Source organism: Trifolium pratense, linkage group LG1 (assembly GCF_020283565.1).
Source record: "Trifolium pratense cultivar HEN17-A07 linkage group LG1, ARS_RC_1.1, whole genome shotgun sequence".
Lineage (NCBI taxonomy): Eukaryota > Viridiplantae > Streptophyta > Magnoliopsida > Fabales > Fabaceae > Trifolium > Trifolium pratense.
Genome location: NC_060059.1, coordinates 11,108,370 through 11,126,809, shown reverse-complemented (window position 1 = coordinate 11,126,809; position 18,440 = coordinate 11,108,370). Strand labels below are relative to the sequence as shown.

The 18,440-nt window shown below is 32.8% G+C and overlaps 4 protein-coding genes across 4 annotated transcripts; 2 read left to right on the top strand and 2 right to left on the bottom strand.

Moving 5' to 3' along the window:
* LOC123888321 lies at positions 1 to 1,554 on the bottom strand. The gene has a single exon (XM_045937336.1). The coding sequence runs from the start codon at positions 1,552 to 1,554 to the stop codon at positions 1 to 3; it is 1,554 nt and encodes a 517-aa protein (XP_045793292.1).
* Positions 1,555 to 3,070: 1,516 nt separating this feature from the next.
* Positions 3,071 to 6,168, top strand: LOC123917149 (protein ENHANCED DOWNY MILDEW 2-like). Its single transcript, XM_045968827.1, has 5 exons — positions 3,071 to 3,300; positions 3,609 to 3,861; positions 3,954 to 4,037; positions 4,155 to 4,799; positions 5,004 to 6,168. Exons 2-5 carry the CDS (start codon positions 3,791 to 3,793, stop codon positions 5,860 to 5,862), a joined length of 1,659 nt encoding a protein of 552 aa, XP_045824783.1. The 5' UTR covers positions 3,071 to 3,300; positions 3,609 to 3,790; the 3' UTR covers positions 5,863 to 6,168.
* A 3,908-nt stretch (positions 6,169 to 10,076) lies between these two features.
* Positions 10,077 to 11,814, top strand: LOC123916974 (probable long-chain-alcohol O-fatty-acyltransferase 5). Its single transcript, XM_045968607.1, has one exon. It carries the CDS (start codon positions 10,194 to 10,196, stop codon positions 11,259 to 11,261), a length of 1,068 nt encoding a protein of 355 aa, XP_045824563.1. The 5' UTR covers positions 10,077 to 10,193; the 3' UTR covers positions 11,262 to 11,814.
* LOC123917067 (V-type proton ATPase subunit e2-like) lies at positions 11,407 to 13,571 on the bottom strand. The gene is made up of 3 exons (XM_045968724.1): positions 13,346 to 13,571; positions 13,046 to 13,093; positions 11,407 to 11,831 (listed from the first exon to the last, which is right to left on the bottom strand). Exons 1-3 carry the CDS (start codon positions 13,441 to 13,443, stop codon positions 11,768 to 11,770), a joined length of 210 nt encoding a protein of 69 aa, XP_045824680.1. The 5' UTR covers positions 13,444 to 13,571; the 3' UTR covers positions 11,407 to 11,767.
* Positions 13,572 to 18,440: the final 4,869 nt, after the last annotated feature.

Here is an 18,440-nt window from a genome sequence, read left to right as displayed (position 1 = left end):
TTACTGGCGGTGGGGAGGGTTCTCCACCTGCATCTCTTCCTCGTCATCCTCCACTGCATTAAGGCTGATAGCTTCATTTCTTCCTCCAGCGGTAGTAGCAGGATCTGGCGGTTTAGGTAGTTTCACCAGAATTTCACTTTGATTTTTTTCCTGACCTATATTACCAACAAACGTGACACTTTGAGTTTGCAATTGTGTGTGATGGTTTTCCTGGGTCGGTGCTTTACTTTGTTCTAACCGACCCGGCCGTGCCAATATCATTTTATTCTGGTGTGGGGAGAATGAAATTTGTTTTTTCAGACCATTGCCCCGCTTTGTTGTTGGATTGGGCTTGTTGGACTCAATTTCCCTTTGGCCCATACCACGGGCTCTTTTGTTCTTTGTCTTAGTCCAAACCTTAGGTAAGATTGAAGACTCTCCTGGGTGGAACTTGGAGCCCATTATATGTAGTTGGGCCCCACTCACATCAAATTTATCATCATCCGTACACGTAGCCAGCTTGTGGATTTTATTAGGAAACTTTTTATTCTCCTTAGACTCTGCCTTATCCCCATGCAAATTGGCACGTGAATTCCTCCCATTATTATTATATTTTTTTCTGTTGACAACAAGCCACTCACCATACAAATCTTCTCCACTATTTTCGGGTGCATTAACTGCAGTTACCATAGCTGGAGATTCAGCCGGTGTCGAGATCGGAGTCCCCATCGTGCTTGGCGTTCCACCCGTAGTACCACCTGTGTTTTCCTTTGTGCTAGTATTTTCAGTTCCCGTCGGTGTAGTTACGCAGTTACGTGCCACATGTCCGTATACTCCACACCGTTTACACAGCAGGTGAAGTCCCTCGTATTCCACATGATACCAAAAGTCTCGGAACCAAACTTTGCCGACCACCGGCTTGTCCAGGTCGATTTCAATGCACACTCTAGCGAACTTACCCCTGGACGCATCAAGGGTACGGATATCAACTTTGATAGGACGACCCACTGCAGTGGCTAGCGCAAGCAGTAAGCTTTCATCATAGTACTCCATACCTAGGTTGGGGAAGCGGATCCAAACAAGTGTTTTGTTTATCTTCACTTGTGATGCTATGAAATCTGTTGTCCAAGGACGAATAGCAACATAATGATCAAAAATCATCCAAGGTCCCCCATTAATAACCTTTTCCCGGTCTGCTTCCAGATCAAATTTGACCATGAAGAAACCATGGCCAATGTCCAGCATATCGATGTCGCTTGTTAACTTCCATACTGCACGTAGTCGATCTCTCATGGTTACAAAACCTATGTTTTTTCCCAACAATTTAACAATAATGGCATGTTGCCATGGAAGCCACAAGTCCTTCAGCACACTATCATCCGCATAACATCGTGGACGACGTCTATCTCCATCTTCGAACTCAATTCTGAATAAGTTCTTTCCGATCAGATCAACTGTTTCGCGTCTTGGAACGGGTGCTTGATTGCCTAGCAACTTATCTCTAAAGGAACACTTCTGGTTAGATGCTTGGTGAGGATCAGGAGGCCGGTCCTGCGACGGCGGGGGTAAAGCCATTCACGCAAGGAAAAGAAAACAGAAACTAGTTTCTAATGGTGAAGGGCTCAGATCAGCGATGATGGGGCTCTTGAACGTACAGAGAGGTTCTATCAATCTTTGTGACAATCGAACTAGATTCGACTAGTGATCATCAACGCGATTGAATTCTCTACACTTTTTCAAAGAAACCCTAGCAGCAGCACTTCCTTACATTATTAATGAATTAATCTAAAAATACTCTACATGAATTAGAAAGTGCATTTACATAATCATTAAATATATGTTGCTATTCCATCTTTATTTTTTTTTCTATTTCCAATATTTCTGAAGCAACTAAACGCTTGGCCAGTAGGCATGCCTCTACGCACGAGCCGGATTAGTCGCTCACCTTTAGTGGGTCGGAACCGGTGCGAAAAAAGAAAAAAAAAAAACTTGTAATCTGGTTTTCAAATTTGTCAATAATTTATATTTACGTTTAAAGTGCCATAATTAGGTTTCCATATTATTTAATGATATTGTTTTCGGTTGGATTTCCTCTTCGTATATACAGGACATTGACATACTATATTTATATTCATGTGAGGCGTTATATTTTTTCTTGTTAACTATTTAGTTTATTACCGAGGGTGCTTAATTTTCATATTCATCAAATTATATTTGTAACTTTTAGGTTGAAGAGGGAAATAATGGAGTAGGGTTTGTCGAGACTGTTGAGAAATGTGCCTCAAAATGTAGTGAACTTCAGTTACCAGTTTTTTGTGATAAGTTTGCAACGTACCTGATCCAAAAGGCTGACATTTATCAAAAGGTATTTTGTTTTTAAGGCTATCTTGTTTCGAATTTTTAATTTATACAACTACCAGACGTTTATCCGTGTGACGCACGGGTCTTATGCGTTGTTTATAGCATAATGTAAAAAAAAAATTAGTATAGCTGAAGTTATCTAAATATATGATGTAAATATCAATTATCTATTTTGTAAAGTTATCTAAATATATGATGCGTTTTTTTAACTATTTTGTATAAATCAGTTATCTAAATATAGCTGGAGTTATCACAATACCTCTACTTGTAGTCCTTCACCATTAAATATCTATTTTGCATCACACCATGAATTGGATACACCCATTGTGCCTTGGTAAAAGTTAGCAAAATATATAATTTTAAATCATTTGACACATTTACACATTATTTTACTTGTTCAAGAATATAAATATAAAATAAAAATATTTCTTCAATTTATAAAGTTGTAGTATCATGATCAGACTTGATGAATCATGTTTTTCAAAATAAAAGTTTTATTATTTCAGCAAAATTCTCTCAAAAAGTACAATAAACTATACTGTCTCTACAAAAAATATATATACAAATTAATGTTAATGTGTCAATATGAATATTTCTATATGTATGTATAGGAAATTCTTAATGCTATTTAACTTACTCTAAGTCCTTCAAAGTTAGATGACGTGGCTAAATAAAATAATTTCATTGGTTAAGTGGATTAAGGTTTAGATTATATATAGATTACAATTTTTGTATTCCATTTTGGTAGGCGGTAACTCCTATTAATTCACTACTGAGGATCATTGCTGCGAGATTAGTCCTTCTTAGTAACAAGAAGACAAAATTTGAAGATTTACTTAAAGTATTAGTTGAAAGGCATGAGATACTACTCAAAAAACCACCCTTGTTGAAAGACGTCTATCAATATCTACCTGCAAAGGAAGGATAAGTCATCCACCATTGGAGACCAACAACTTGAAGGTCAATCTAGCACACAACAGACTTCTAATTTTGAATCTTCTATGGCTTATCTGTCTACTTCAATCTCTTCACTATACTTTCTTTGCCGTGTGCTTTTGGAATCTCTTCACTATATCCATCTTTGTTTTCCTGCCTTGCATTAATGTGATATGCTGATTTGGGCACATGGTTCTCCTGTTTCATCGTCTTTTTTGTTTTTTTTTTTTATGTGGTATTGATTTTGATTGATTGGTTTTTGGAAACGAGACGTTTTTTTTAGAGCTTTGATATGTTGTATGAAACTAAAACTTTGAGAATCCCCCTTTCAGGTCATTAAATGTGCTTCTGAATGCTGTGACCGTTTCTATCATCCACGCTGTATTGCAAAGTTACTTCCCCCGGTAGTTAAGCATGTTGATGAGAATCTTGAGAAAAATATTACTGATGGGAAGCCAAGCCCTTTCCTTGTCCCGTTCATTTTTGCTGTGTCTGTAAAGGATTGGAAAATAAGATGGAACCTGACTTGCAATTTGCAGTTTGTAACCGTTGTCCAAAGTCGTACCATCGCAAATGTTTGCCAAAGTAAGCTCTCTCTTTTTCTTTGTTTTTGCTCTTCTTTCTATGATTCTAATTCATATAGTATAGGGGGTTGATTCTCAAGTTGATTTTGGCAGAGGGATCACTTTTGATAGTGTTCATGTTCAAACAAGGGCTTGGGAAGGTCTTTTGCCAAACAATCGCATTCTTATATATTGCTTGTAAGTGTTATGTGGATTTTTTTTTTTTATTTTTCAGATTTGTCCTTGTTTTTATTTTAATAACAATTTTGTCCTTGTTAATGCCCTGTATAATTTTATATTCATTACTTGGTCTAGAAATCATAAGATCAGTGATAAGCTTGGGACTCCTGTAAGAGATCATATAAAATTCCCCGACACTAGTGCTGGTGTTCGGGAAATTAATACTTCTAATAAGAGGATGAAGCCTACAACTAAAGATAGAGTTAAATTGAAGAATGATGATGGCGTTGTTAAATCATCTGGCAAGAGCACTAGTAAAATTGGTAGTAAGAAATCCTCTGAAAAGATTATATCTGGTTCAGATATTTCAAGGACACCAGAATCAAAGGTAATGTCAAGTGAGTGTTTGACTGAAAACATAAAGTCAATCTCAAAGAATTCGTCTGAAAAGGTAATTTCTTCAGATATTTCAAGGAAACTGGGATCAAATAAAAGTTGTTTGACTGAAAGCAAGAAGTCAATCTCAAAGTTGTCTGGAAAGATGACTTCTGGTTCAGATATTTCAAGGAAACCAAAATCAAATGAAATATCAAGAAGGCTTTCAACTGAGAACAAGAAGTCGATCTCAAAGAAATTTGAAATGCCCAAGTGTGCTCCAGTGAGTAAAAGCTCTGAGCAAATCAAGCATGACAATCAGGTCGATGATGCAGATAATCAGACTCTGTCAATCAAGCCTATTAGAAGTGTATTTCCTCCACATGATGCTGATTCAGAGAAGGGGTATATCTATCTACTCTGATTTCTGATTTTTTTTTTTTTCTGTTCTCTGTTGTTCTTTAATGTTTGCCACTTGGGCATCTTTCTTGCAGCTCTCTTTGATTCTTTTTTTAATCTTGAAATCTAAATTTGCCATTAGTTTATATACTTATTTAGCATGATAGTTTTATGTGCTTATGTATGTATGTATGTTTTCCTTGTGTGTAGTTTGGTGTATTCATTTAAAGAAGCTAGATCCTCAATACTGTTGGAGGGTGTTACAGAAAAACACAAGTTGGGAGGCGTTGAGGATAACGTCATTGCTATGGGGAAGCTTAATGACTCGGTCAACTTGACTACCAAACAGGATAAGGTAATAGCCCAGGATCATGATCTCTTAGTGTCAACTGATGATCAAGAAGAACAAGCATGTATAAATGAAAGTCAGAAAAGAAGCTCACATCATTGTAACGTTGACCAGGAGAGTGAAAAGAGACAGGAATTTAAGATGGGCAAATCTTGGAAGACATCCGGGAAGAGAAAACTAATTAAGAAAAATGATAGAAAAGGACCAGGTGTGTCCTCACAATTGTTTAAAGACATAGGCGTGGTCTCACAAGCCAAAAGACAACGGATAAATCGAGCCCCTGGGCATCAGGGAAGATCTCAAAGTGAGACTGAAAAAGGGACTAGTGTTGCCAGCCCCCTTTCTGATTGTGGAGTTAAAAATGCGGATGAAAACCAAAATAAGGAAGAAGAGAAGCACAGGAGAGAATCAAAGGCAAGGCAACAAGTTGGCCCTTCTGGGGTTCAGGATCCTAACTCTACGCAGAATGATCATCTATCTGGTCACAATCCGTCTTGTGCCAATAAACATGCACAACTTAGTACAGCATCCAAATCATTAAATAAGATGAATACACCAGCTGCAGATGAATCAAACCTTGTTAGGACGGGTTCTCCGACTCCTGATGCTCCTATATTTAGTAGAAACGGCACTTCTGAACGGATTGTGCCGCCAGGTTTTGCAGCTGGTCCTAATTATGAATTTTCACTCCGCCATTCAGCAGGTTGGCTCGAAGAGTAGGTTTTGCATGTTGTACATTGAATGATCATAAGAGGGAAATGTGATGCACATAAAGATTTTGGATTATGTTCCTCCTAAGTTAGTCAGATATCTTACTTCATTGCTATCTTTGACCTGTTCCTTTTGAGTAAGCTTTTTTAGCTGGAAAAATTATTGGTTTCTCATTTAAAATTGAGAAAATGGCTTGGCTTAAATGATGGGATGGAGAGCATCTCAACCCATGTCTAGGCTTTTGATTCTAGTAAATTGATCACTGATCAGTTTTTTTTTAAGCCTGATATTTTTTTAAGTCTAGTTCACAATGTGCCTTTTTTTTTTTTTTTTTTTTTAAGCAAATGGGGGAGCAGATGGAGAGCCGCGGCTCATCTTTCTAGGTTTGTCTTTTATTTTCTCGTTTTTTTTTTCAAGAATCACCTCTCGTAAAGAAAATCTATAAAAAACCAAGAATAAAAAATAAAATACTAACTCTCTAAAAAATTACCAGAATATTACAGTTTTCCTTGTAAATAAGGCACATTGTGAACTAATTCAAAACCAAGTTAATTTAGTTAATGTGACTGTAATTATGATTTTTTAATCACTTTTAAAACCAAGTTAATCACTCTTCAAGACGCAACCTAAAGGAAGTTTTAAGAAAGAAAGAAAGAAAAAGTAATAAATGTCTCAAAAATTGAATTTTTACAAAGGTGATGAAGTAGAAGAATGTATATAAAGTGGATGCAACTTTTGCAGTATTCCAAATTTTTCTTCAATTTTACATTTTACTTAGTTAAAGAGGAAAATGTAGAAAAAAATAAAACGAAACACTGAAAAACGGACAAGCAAACTAGCACATGTTACTATCATGTCATTCTCAAGTTACGTTTTACGACTTCAAGTTGTGAATGAAATTCTATCACTTTTTTTTAACAATAATAAATATTATTTATTTTTTTAAACTAAAGTTTGCAAGGTTGGAGTGGGGGAGGGGCTAGGTCAAAATTTTGGACCATTTTTTTATTTGTGCGGAAATCACTTAATTGTTAGTGAGATAAAAAAAATATATTTTTTTAGATTATTCTTAAAGAATTGTTTGTGTTAGTTAATCTAACAACTAGTAAAAATTAGCCATATAAATAATGTATATCTCACTAGAAAGAGAAAAAAAAATGCCCCACCGATATTTTATTGAAAAAATCCAAATTAACTAAAAATTGCTTCTAAAAAAACAAAAACTGAGATAAAGATACACCATAACTATAGCTAATTAGTTTAAGTTTATCTTTATATGTTTTCCTTTATCTTGAGTTTGTTACCATCACTTTATTATCCTTTTTGTGTATATATACATATAATAGCATATAGTTTTGTGTATCAAAAAGTAGTAATATTGCAAAATATAGTTTCTAGTTGTCATTAAAATTTTAAGATATGGGAAGTTGTTGTTCAAAGTCCAAAGAAATGACAAGCAATGATAATAACAGAAGTAACTTGAAGAGTGATTTTGCATTAAAGTTAAAAGAGATCAAGGATGAAGGTGTCTTTGTCGAAGCCAAGAAAGCCACAAAACGTCACAATGGTCGAGTGATTTTCACGTATTCAGCTTAGCAATGTATGCGACTTCAACTTAATATCAGGCAAGGCCGCTCCAAAGACCATCCAGATCAAGTTAACATTTTAGGATTTAAAATTTTAGCAAAAAAAGAGCTTCGATTTAGTTAGTAATGATTTATAATTTTTTTGTATTTGTTTGAACTTTTAAATAAGTTGAGAATATATTGACTTAAAGTAACTTTTTTGTTTATTTTTATCGTTAAGTAACTATTTTACTTATATCTTCTTAAAAAAACTTTTTTACCTATATACAACTTATAATGAAAGTTTAAATGAATCTCAAATTGCCGTTGTTGAAATCACCAATATTCAAGCAATTTATTGAAAAAAATTGAATTTTTTTGGTGCATAAAAGATTTGATTCTGCCAAGAATACATTCATACTTTTGTAGACGAATACAGTGTATTTACTCTAAAATTGAACAAAGGGTTTTCATAACTTTTTTTTATAAAACCTTACTATTTAAAGGCTTAAAGAGTACTCTGATGGCACTATTTAGCATTTGCCAATTTTAATTACATACTTAGATGCCAAATTGTATTATTGATGTTATTTTCAATGATACTAGTTTAAATCAATCAATTGATTTTTATTCGATATTTTTTTTTAGGTAAATTAAGAGCATCTAGACATCAGGGTGTGAATAGACATCCCAACTATGTTGGCACCCCTAGACACACCCATCCTATACCTATATCTCATAATAAATATATATAAAGAAAAAAATATGTACAAGGAAAGGGGGGGACTAGACCTTACCCCTAAGAGAAAGCGATAACATCTAACTTTAATCAAAACGATAACAAGACATTCCTAACTTGTCATGTAAAAATAAATCCCGCAGAAAATATGGTAGAGAATCCCACCACAAAGCATCTACAATGGTATGCCCATGACTAGCTAATCTATCCGCACAAATATTACCCTCCCGATAGATATGAGAGTGAAAGATGACTAAACCAAGAGAGGAGCAATTACTCCAGTGGTTTCTGAGATCCCAAGGCACCACATCCGGATTGACAAATGCACTAAGCGCCACTTTGGAATCACTTTCAATCAATAAATTGTACCAACTGTGAGCTGCAGCAAATTCAATTGCAAGTATAATTGCCATAAGTTCCGCATGGAGAATAGAAACTGTGCCCAGAGGTTGAGCATAGCTACCCATATGATCTGACGAATGATTACGAAACAAACCACCACAAGCAGCCAAGTTACCTAACACCGACCCATCTGTGTTTGCCTTTATCCACCCAAATGAAGGAGTTTTCCGGAGAACTAGTTTGATCTGAGGCGCATTACGGAGTTTCGGGGTAACCTGAAAATTAGATAGGACTTGTTTTTCCATCAATGAAGAAGAGGAGTAACCATCCAACCATGGAGCGCTAGTAGTAACAGCGGTAAGGATCTTTGTCTTTGCAGCATGTAAAGTAATGGAAGATTTATTAAAACGAATATCATTTCGACCCATCCAAATGGAATGAATAACATGAATATCGAATACCATTTTTATTCGATATTTAAATTGATTTTTATTTGATATTTTCAATGCCAAATTTTGGACCATTTTTTGATTTGTGCGAGAAACTGATAAGGTGGCCGAAGTAAAACTCACATCATTGTGCAGGGGTCATGTTAATTGTTTTTCTATCATTCTAATTTTAACGGACATTTTTGAAGGGACTCGAACTTCCATTACTTAATATTACTGATTTTTATTTTAATTATTATATTTTTGGTTCAAATTTGAATTAAAATTTGATTTGTTAATGATCTGAGGGTTATAGTTTGACTTGCTACCTTGACCTTCAAAAATTCTAATATTATTACGTGGAGCCTTCATAATAGATGTTTGAAATCGAATTGTTTACAGTTGACTATTTGTATGTTGATTAAAGTCATTCACATTTATAGAAAAAAAACGTTGTGCCAATAAGATAGTCAATATTGGTATCTCTTGGGACTTCTTGCACATGATGGCATGATATGCCTAACATGATTAAGGATATAATTATAATATTCATAATAAGTATTGATTTTAGTATTGATTTTAGTATAATATGCCTAACATGGTGGCATGATATGCCTAACATGATTTTAGTATTGATTTTAGTATTGATTTTAATTATAATATTCATAATAAGTATTGATTTAGTATAATATTCTTGCACATTGGTTGTTTTAGTATTGATTTTGTTGATTGATATTTGAGTCTTTGCCTATTGTGTTTGTTATCTTTTCACTATTTTTCTCTTCACCAAAGCTTTATTGCACTGATTTTTATTTTTTTTTGTAAGGTTTTTAATGAGATATATAGTTTTTTTTCCCACAATTTGTGTGATGAACGAGTTTTGGTTAATTAGCCCCCAAATATTCTTCATTTTTTATTTCTTTTTATTTAATAAATTTCTTTAAGGTGTTGTAAATAGTAGATGGCCTTTGCATTCTATTTTTTCTTTATAAAAAGAAAAACTCACAAAATCCACCTCAATGCAATTTGCTGTGTTTTGCTTTGCCTCTTCCCTCATTTTGCACTTCACAATAAAATTATATAATAATTTGTCATTTGTCAAAAATAAATTAAGTATCGATAGATACCATTATTTAATCAACACGTGACTTGCGTGGAATATATGTTGTCAACAAAACATGTTTAGATTTGATATAAACATTGAACTATCTGTAAAGAATCAATTTTCATTGGAATCATCATCAGCTAGCACACAAGAGAAAGATCATGTTAAGCCCAAAGTGCACTGAACTTGAAGTTGAAATCAAGACCTTAATCAAGGTATGGCTCAAAATCCTAGCCTCACTATGTTATTGTTATTTCATATCCTTAAACATACCAAAAGGCATTTTAAGGTTACTCTCTTTGTCCCCAATTTTGTACCTTTTCACCATCCTACCATTACAACTCTCCTTTGTTCTCCCAATAGGCATCACTTCATTTTTCATCACTTGGCTCACAAACTTCAAACTCATCCTTTTTGCCTTTGATTTGGGCCCAATCTCTTCCAACCCATCAAAATCTCTTCCCATTTTTCTCATCTTAGCTTGTCTCCCAATTAGAATCACTCAAAAACAAAAACACCCACTTAACCAAAACCAATCAAAATTTAATCTTTTGCTTCCAATCAAGGCATTACTTTTTGGTCTTTTTCTTATAGGCCTAAATGACCATATAAAAAAGAAAAAGCTTTACCCAACAATTACTATTGTGTGCCTCTATTGTAGTCTCATATATTTATTATTAGACCTTGTTGTGGGATTTTTCAACATTTTGATTAATTCTTTATTTGGGATTAAACTTGAATTACCATCTAATGAGCCTTATTTGTCTACTTCATTGGGTGATTTTTGGGGGAAAAGGTGGAACCTCATGGTAACATATATTCTGCGACACACTATATACACTCCCATAAGACTATTAATGTCCAAAACTGTATTGGGCCCCCAATGGGCTCCATTGCCTGGAATTATTGCAACTTTCTTGGTGTCTGGGCTAATGCATGAGCTACTATTCTTCCATGTCACACGTGTTACTCCCACGTGGGAGGTTACTTGCTTTTTTGTGCTTCATGGGGTATGTGTGGTTGTAGAGGTTGGTTTGATGAAGTGGTTGGGTCATAGGTGGAGAGTACATTGGGCCATATCTGGGCTCATTACGGTGGCGATTGTGGTGGCTACCGCCGCATGGCTATTCTTTCCACCATTGTTGCGTGATGGTGCCGACCAAAGAAGCATCGAGGAGTTAAACAATGTCGTTCATTGTGTCCTGAGAAAGTTTCAAGGGAGGGAGTAACTTTTTCGATCCACATTTCTAGGAAATCACATATTTCTGAAAGTGTATTTGAACGACATATTATATTTGAAAGTGTATTTTTAGACGGCACAAAATTTGTATTTTTTTTCTGAATATGTACATTCAATGTAATATCAGAGCTTTGTTTTCCTCAACAAAATAAAATGACTCATTCTATTTTTCAGAATCATACATCATACATACATTACATAATACATATAAGAACAAGATTTGCATGAATGATTTCTCCCTCTCAATTATCATAGCTTAATTTCTTCATATAAATACAAAAACCAAATAATCAACATTGATCAACTTATTTCCCTAAAATACATACCCCAACTATTTACTAACTTCTGAAACGGATGAGTCTTAAATACATCAATTATAACATTGTTGATCCATAGAATATATTGAATGATTCATGAGAGCTGAAATCATATTTTCTCAAGCAGCCAATCTGTGACTTGTACTCTACTTGAGGATTTACATTTGTTTATACAGAACTATTCGCCACTCAATATGGGAACTATGAGAGGGTTCATCTGTGCCAGATATACAATCGCCCACCTGATAAAACAAATCAACCACGCTAAGCTTAACGGAGGAGAAGAAAAGAGTAAGGTTATGCGCAATAAAACACACAATTGGTTAACAAGCTAGAAAGAAAATGAATGCTAAAAAGATCACTGATTCAACAAAGCGATGTTTTTATATCATACCATCTAAAGCTCAATTTTCTCCCTACCTTTGATTATACTAGACAAGATTTTGGTATACAATATAACCCAAAAAAATACTAAGGACGTGTTCGGAAAGTGACATAATCACAGTAACATAGTGCTTTCAGCAAGATGCTATGAATTGAAGAAGCAAACTACAGCACAGCAGCATGCTAATGCATTTCCAAACATGCTGTGATTCAATAAGCAATGAATGTTTTCGTATCATTCCATTTAAGTCCCTTTCTCCCTCCCTTGATTGTACTGGACTTAATGTCAGACAGCATAGACTCTTTGCTATGTGTTTGTTCAATTTATCACAAGTTCCTTACTATAACTCAGATAAACAAGTACCTAAATTATTTACAAGTTTCTCGAGTAAAAAACCACATTTAGAATGTGCATGGTGCACACGGCTTATAAAAATGACAGCAAGTGCCAAGTATTAACTTATATTTAAAGCACTTACTGATTCACAGTTTGAACATTTCCATTTTTTAACATTAAGCACAAGATAGCTTCTCATCAAATACTTTTGTTTTACTTGTGATTATCTAAACATATTCCATATTCACAAATTTCACTTATTCCTGTTCATTACTTTTACTAAGTGCTGTTAAATAGGATACAATATTTGACTCATGTGGCAGTATTGTGGTCTTGATCACAAAGAGGAAAAGAACAGGTATTAGAACAAAAAATAACTCTAGAGAACCAATTATGACTAGCAAATACATTCAACCTAGCGAGGGAGGAGCTATGGAGGATTTACATACACAGACACAGATACCAAACACGAAACAGACACCAACAATGATTTGGAAAGGAAAATTAAAACCGAAACGGTTGAACGTAAGCACACGTTTCAATGTCATACGAGTGTCAGACACCGACAAATGTTGGATATGCCTACGGTGAGGAATTTTAGTGTTTTACTGTATTGCAACCTTTCCAAGTAATCAATTTCTTGACAGGGAAATTAGTTGTGAAACTTTTGTATATTGCAACGCCTATTCAAACATAAGACAAACTAAAATAAGAATGTAACTCAAACACACTTACATCATCCAACAGCATATTGTTGAAGTAAGGACCAAAGTTAGGTGAAAACTGCAATAGAATAATAATATATTAGCTCAAACAGGAAACTTAGTACTAAATATAAAACATCACAAACAGGTAACATTTTCATAAACAATTCATAACGAAATCGGGTATTAAAAAATCCAAATATAAAATAGAATTATACAGGAATTTAGCAAGGCTAATTATTTGATTAGTTTACTAAAAGTAAAAAAGAGAAGATTGTAGAAGCATAACCTAAGAATCGAAATGAATAAAAAAGAAGAGTTAATTCCATACAGATTAGAAGAAGATCCTTTGTTGAAGCAAATAGTTGTAGAAAAAGAAGCGATAATTCCGATGAGTAGGAAGATTAGCGAGGTAACAACGAAACCCATATTGATCAATTTCTATTACGTACACAAATTCATTCAACAACAAGATATCGACAAAGATGGATGGATGCTGTGGTTACTGGTTATGGTTACAGCAAAATGTGTCAAAAAATGTTTTTTTTTTAATTTTATATTTTATTTTGGCATTATTTTTTTACCCACATTTTATGTACTACTATAAAATGAGAAAATAGGATATGTAATTCAATTAGGAAAATGCTATTTAGCAAGAATTTTTTGATGTAAGAAAGAGAAGAATAAATCCTCACCCTTAATTACATCCATAACCACCCATGTTTTCCACTAAAAAAGAAGATTAAATGACATCATCCTTTAAGATTTTGCCATGTGTTAATTCTTACATTTCTTGTGTAAAAATTTCATGCTAAATAGCAATGCTCAATTCAGTAATTCAATTTGCTCAAAAAAAATATTTAATTCAATAATAATTATGTTGATTTTTTTTGTTAAGCAGTTTAGTACCTATGATAAACATTGTTTGTGCTTTCTAATTTAATTATAAAAGTTAAATTTTAATTAAAAATGGTAATTACAAAAGACCTAGACATTAATTTGTTTATGGTAAGATGTGGGACATTTGCATTATTATGCACGGAATCGGGGTTCGAACCCTGTCATCCAACTTATTCACCTTAAGGGTGGAGTTTCAAGCTATTAGGCTATTTGACCAAAAAAAAAGCCTCTTGATGATCAATTGTTAGTTGGTTGGCGCTGAATTTGATAGGGACTACGGTTCGATCCTCCGCAACTGTGATCAAGGGCTGAAATCACTTGATGTCAGAGCTGACTTCCGAACTAGATTAAACTTGCGGTAAAAAAAAAAAAAGCATCTTGGTTGTTGCCTCTCTTTCTGTGGAGACCTTGAATCTTCTTATGATAGTGAGTTAGAAGTGTTTAACTTTTAGTATATCTTCTTATTGGGCTACATGTGTTTTTTAGAAGTGGTTAGGTGTTGACGTGATATACTTCTAGTAACATTTTTTTTTTGACTAAGTTTCATCCTTTTATATTATATAAATAGAGGTAATTACACTTTAATGGAAGGTAAACGGACAAAAAGCTGCGCCGCTAACCCTTTTTGGATAGCGAAACTAATCCTTTTAAATACAACATCTTAAGATCTAGGAGACACCACATTACTATGCATGATTCTCTGAACTCTTTTTAAAACATCCACGGCCTCCAGTGCTAGAAAACCAAAGGTGTCAAATGCAAAAGGTATAAACACATGTTGATTTTCAAAACACGCTCTCTCATGTTTGGCCACTTTACTTGAAGCAACTTTGAGGGCCTCCTGTCCTACAGTAAAATCCTCATTCGTCAATCCCACGAGGGGAGAAACCCCAGTCAAATCAACACATGCATGTTTCCCTCCTACCCAGCCGTACACCAAAATATCAGCTGGCCTCAATGTAGATCTCCCTTCTAAGGGATCAGTCAAGAAGTTCACAGGCGCCTCTTTCTTCACAGATACTCCTGCGCGCTTAAAAACATCGAAAAGGACATCCCGAACAAGATCATGTCTGTATTTGAAATCTGGAAGCTCTCGACAATAAAATGCATGCTCCCCAAATTTATCGAGACACGCCTTACGACAAACTGGGCACACCTCATCAACGGGAAATAAGGGTATCATTAAACGATATTTGAGGATAGTGCGATACTCTACAGGAGACATGTGTTGGCCTAATCCGTCGATTGGGATAGTTAGGAGAAAATCTTGAGCATGGGTAGCCTGTAAACATCCAAAAACAGCTTCCGCCTCTTCCAAATTTTCTCTTTTTTTTTTTTTTTGCATATAATATTTTATATTATTCGCCATTCAAAAAAGGTATAGATTATAAAACCACTGAAAACAACATATTTGTATCTAACTCTGCTTGGAGGGTAGATCAAAAAGAGAAAAAAATGGATAATGAGATAATATCAAGAGAGAGGCACATATTTTAGAATGAGTGGGATGAAAAGAGTGAACAGAAAGATAAGAGTTCAATTACAAGAATTTTTGTAATCATTACTTGTGAATTCTCGATTTTAAAATCTTAAACCCGAGAACTCACATACTGTCAAAAATAGATTTACCATGTGATTAATCAAACTCTATCATAAAACTAAAAAAGATAAACTAAATTCAAACATGTTAACACCATCAACTTATATTAATTAATCAAGTTATCTTAACATGTGTGATCAATGTCCCATAAACAAATTCAGCAGCACTTCCGCAGGTACGTTTATCCGGCCCTACCTATTTAAGTTTGTTTCTTTCCAAAAAAAACAAATTAACGGAAATCACTTAATTGTTAGTGAGATAAAAAAAAATATATATTTTCTTAGATTATTCTTAAAGAATTGTTTGTGTTAGTTTATCTAACAACTAGTAAAAATTAGCCATATAAATAATGCATATCTCACTAGAAAGAGAAAAAAATGCCCCACCGATATTTTATTGAAAATATTCAAATTAACTAAAAATTGCTTATAAAAAAAAAAAAAAACAAAAACTGAGATAAAGATACACCATAATTATAGCTAATTAGTTTAAGTGTATCTTTATATGTTTTGCTTTATCTTGAGTTTGTTACCATCACTTTATTATCCTTTTTGTGTATATATATACATATAATAGCATATAGTTTTGTGTATCAAAAAGTAGTAATATTGCAAAGTATAGTTTTTAGTTGTCATTAAAATTTTAAGATATGGGAAGTTGTTGTTCAAAGTCCAAAGAAACGACAAGCAATGATAATAACAGAAGTATGTTGAAGAGTGATTTTGCATCAAAGATAAAAGAGATTAAGGATGAAGATGTCTTTGTCGAAGCCAAGAAAGCCACAAAACGTTACAATGGCCGCCGGAGTGATTTTCACGTATTCAGCTTACCAATGTATGCGACTTCAACTTAATATCAGGCAAGGCCGCTCCAAAGATCATCCAGATCGAGTTAACGTTTTAGGATCTAAAATTTTAGCAAAAAGAATAGCTTCGATTTTGTTAGTAATGATTTATAATTTTTTGTTTTTGTTTGAACTTTTAAATAAGTTGAGAATATATTGACTCGAAGTAACTTTTTTATTTATTTTTATCATTAAGTAACTTTTTACCTATATACACTTATAATGAAAGTTTAAATGAATCTCAAATTGCCTTTGTTGAAATCACCAATATTCAAGCAATTTATTGAAAAAAATTTAAAAAATTTGGTGCATAAAAGATTTGATTATGCCAAGAATACATTCATACATTTGTAGACGATTACAGTGTATTCATAATCCACCCAAAAAATTGAACAAAGGGTTTTCATAATTTTTTTATAAAATCTTACTATTTAAAGGCTTAAAGAGTACCTCGATGACAATATTTAGCATTTGCCAATTTTTAATTACATACTTAGATGCCAAATTGTATTATTGATGTTATTTTCAATGATACTTGTTTAAATCATTCAATTGATTTTTATTCGATATTTAAATTGATATTTATTTCCAATGATACTAGTTTAGATACTTAGTCAATTGATTTTTACTCGATATTTAAATTAGTCATTGTATTAAGGGTTCGTTTGGCTTGACTTTTTTAGAACTTAGAAATTATTTGAAAATTAAAAATGAAAATAGTGTAGCTTTTTAGAGAAAAGATAAAATTGTTTGGTAATTGTTTTTTAACTTCAAAGTTATTTGGTAAAATATAAATTTAAAATAATAATAATAATAATAATAATAATAACAAACTAAAGATTAATATGAAACTTAAGAAAAGATGATAACAAACTAGATTAAAACTAAATTTATTAAGAATAATAACAAAAAAACTCAGAAATTTTTCTCAAAAGTATATTTCAATCTCTTTTCTTATAAGCTTTTTTGATTCAGAGTCTGTTTGACCTGAATTTGTTAGGTCCTAAAAGATATCTGAAAGTTAATGTAAAAATAATAGTTTTTCAGAAAAAAGATAAAGTTGGTTGGTAATTGTTTTTTTTTTTTAACTTCAAAGTTATTTGGTAATATATATATATATATATATATATATATATATATATATATATATATATATATATAAAAGATGATAACAAACTAAAGATTAATATGAAATTTAAGAAAAGATGATAACAAACTATATTTAACTAAATTTACTAAAGATAAAAACAAAAAAGCTTCGAATTGTTTTCCAAAAGTAGGTTTCAACCTCTTTTCTTAGAAACTCTTTTGATTAAATTTTACACATTAAAGAAAAACTGCTTTTTATGACTAAGAACTTTATTAAAATTGTGTTTGACCAACTTCTCATTCTTAAGAGAACAAAAAGTTAAAAAAAAAATGGGGCCAAACAGAGCCTCAATTTTACATATCAAAGAAAAGCTGAAAAACTGTTTTTATGGCTAAAAGCTTTATTAAAATTGTGTTTGGGCCAACTTCTCATTTTTAGGAGAATAAAAAGCAAAAAAAAACTGGGCCAAACGAGGCTTAAGTTAGAAAATTTATAGACGTTCTCCTATCGGTGGATGAGGACGACAAATTTTACTTTAACTTATAACTATCATTGTTGGTTGTTGAATCTGCTGCTCTGTTTGAGTATCGACTAATTGTTGTTTTATCGTGTAGCTTGATTGGATTCTCTTTTAAACTCTTGTAGCCATTTTTAGTACACCTTGTGTTGATGGAACTATCTGATTATCTAGTTATAAATATTGTTAAAAAATATTTATATATATTTATATAAAAAAAATATGTTAAAAAATTTATTTAGAATAAACTATTTTAAAATGTGTTAAAATTTGAGCGAAACATTGTTAAAATAATTTTTATGTATGAGTGGTCAATATTTGTCTCATAATTACGTTTTAAGACCATTAAATTAGAAATTTGAATAGAAATATTCAGGGTAATTCAGTAACTTAACTTTATTACATTAGTTTTACAAATTTTTGGGATAACTTTTTTATTATTTCTATTTTATCTTTAAAAGAACTACCAAAAAAA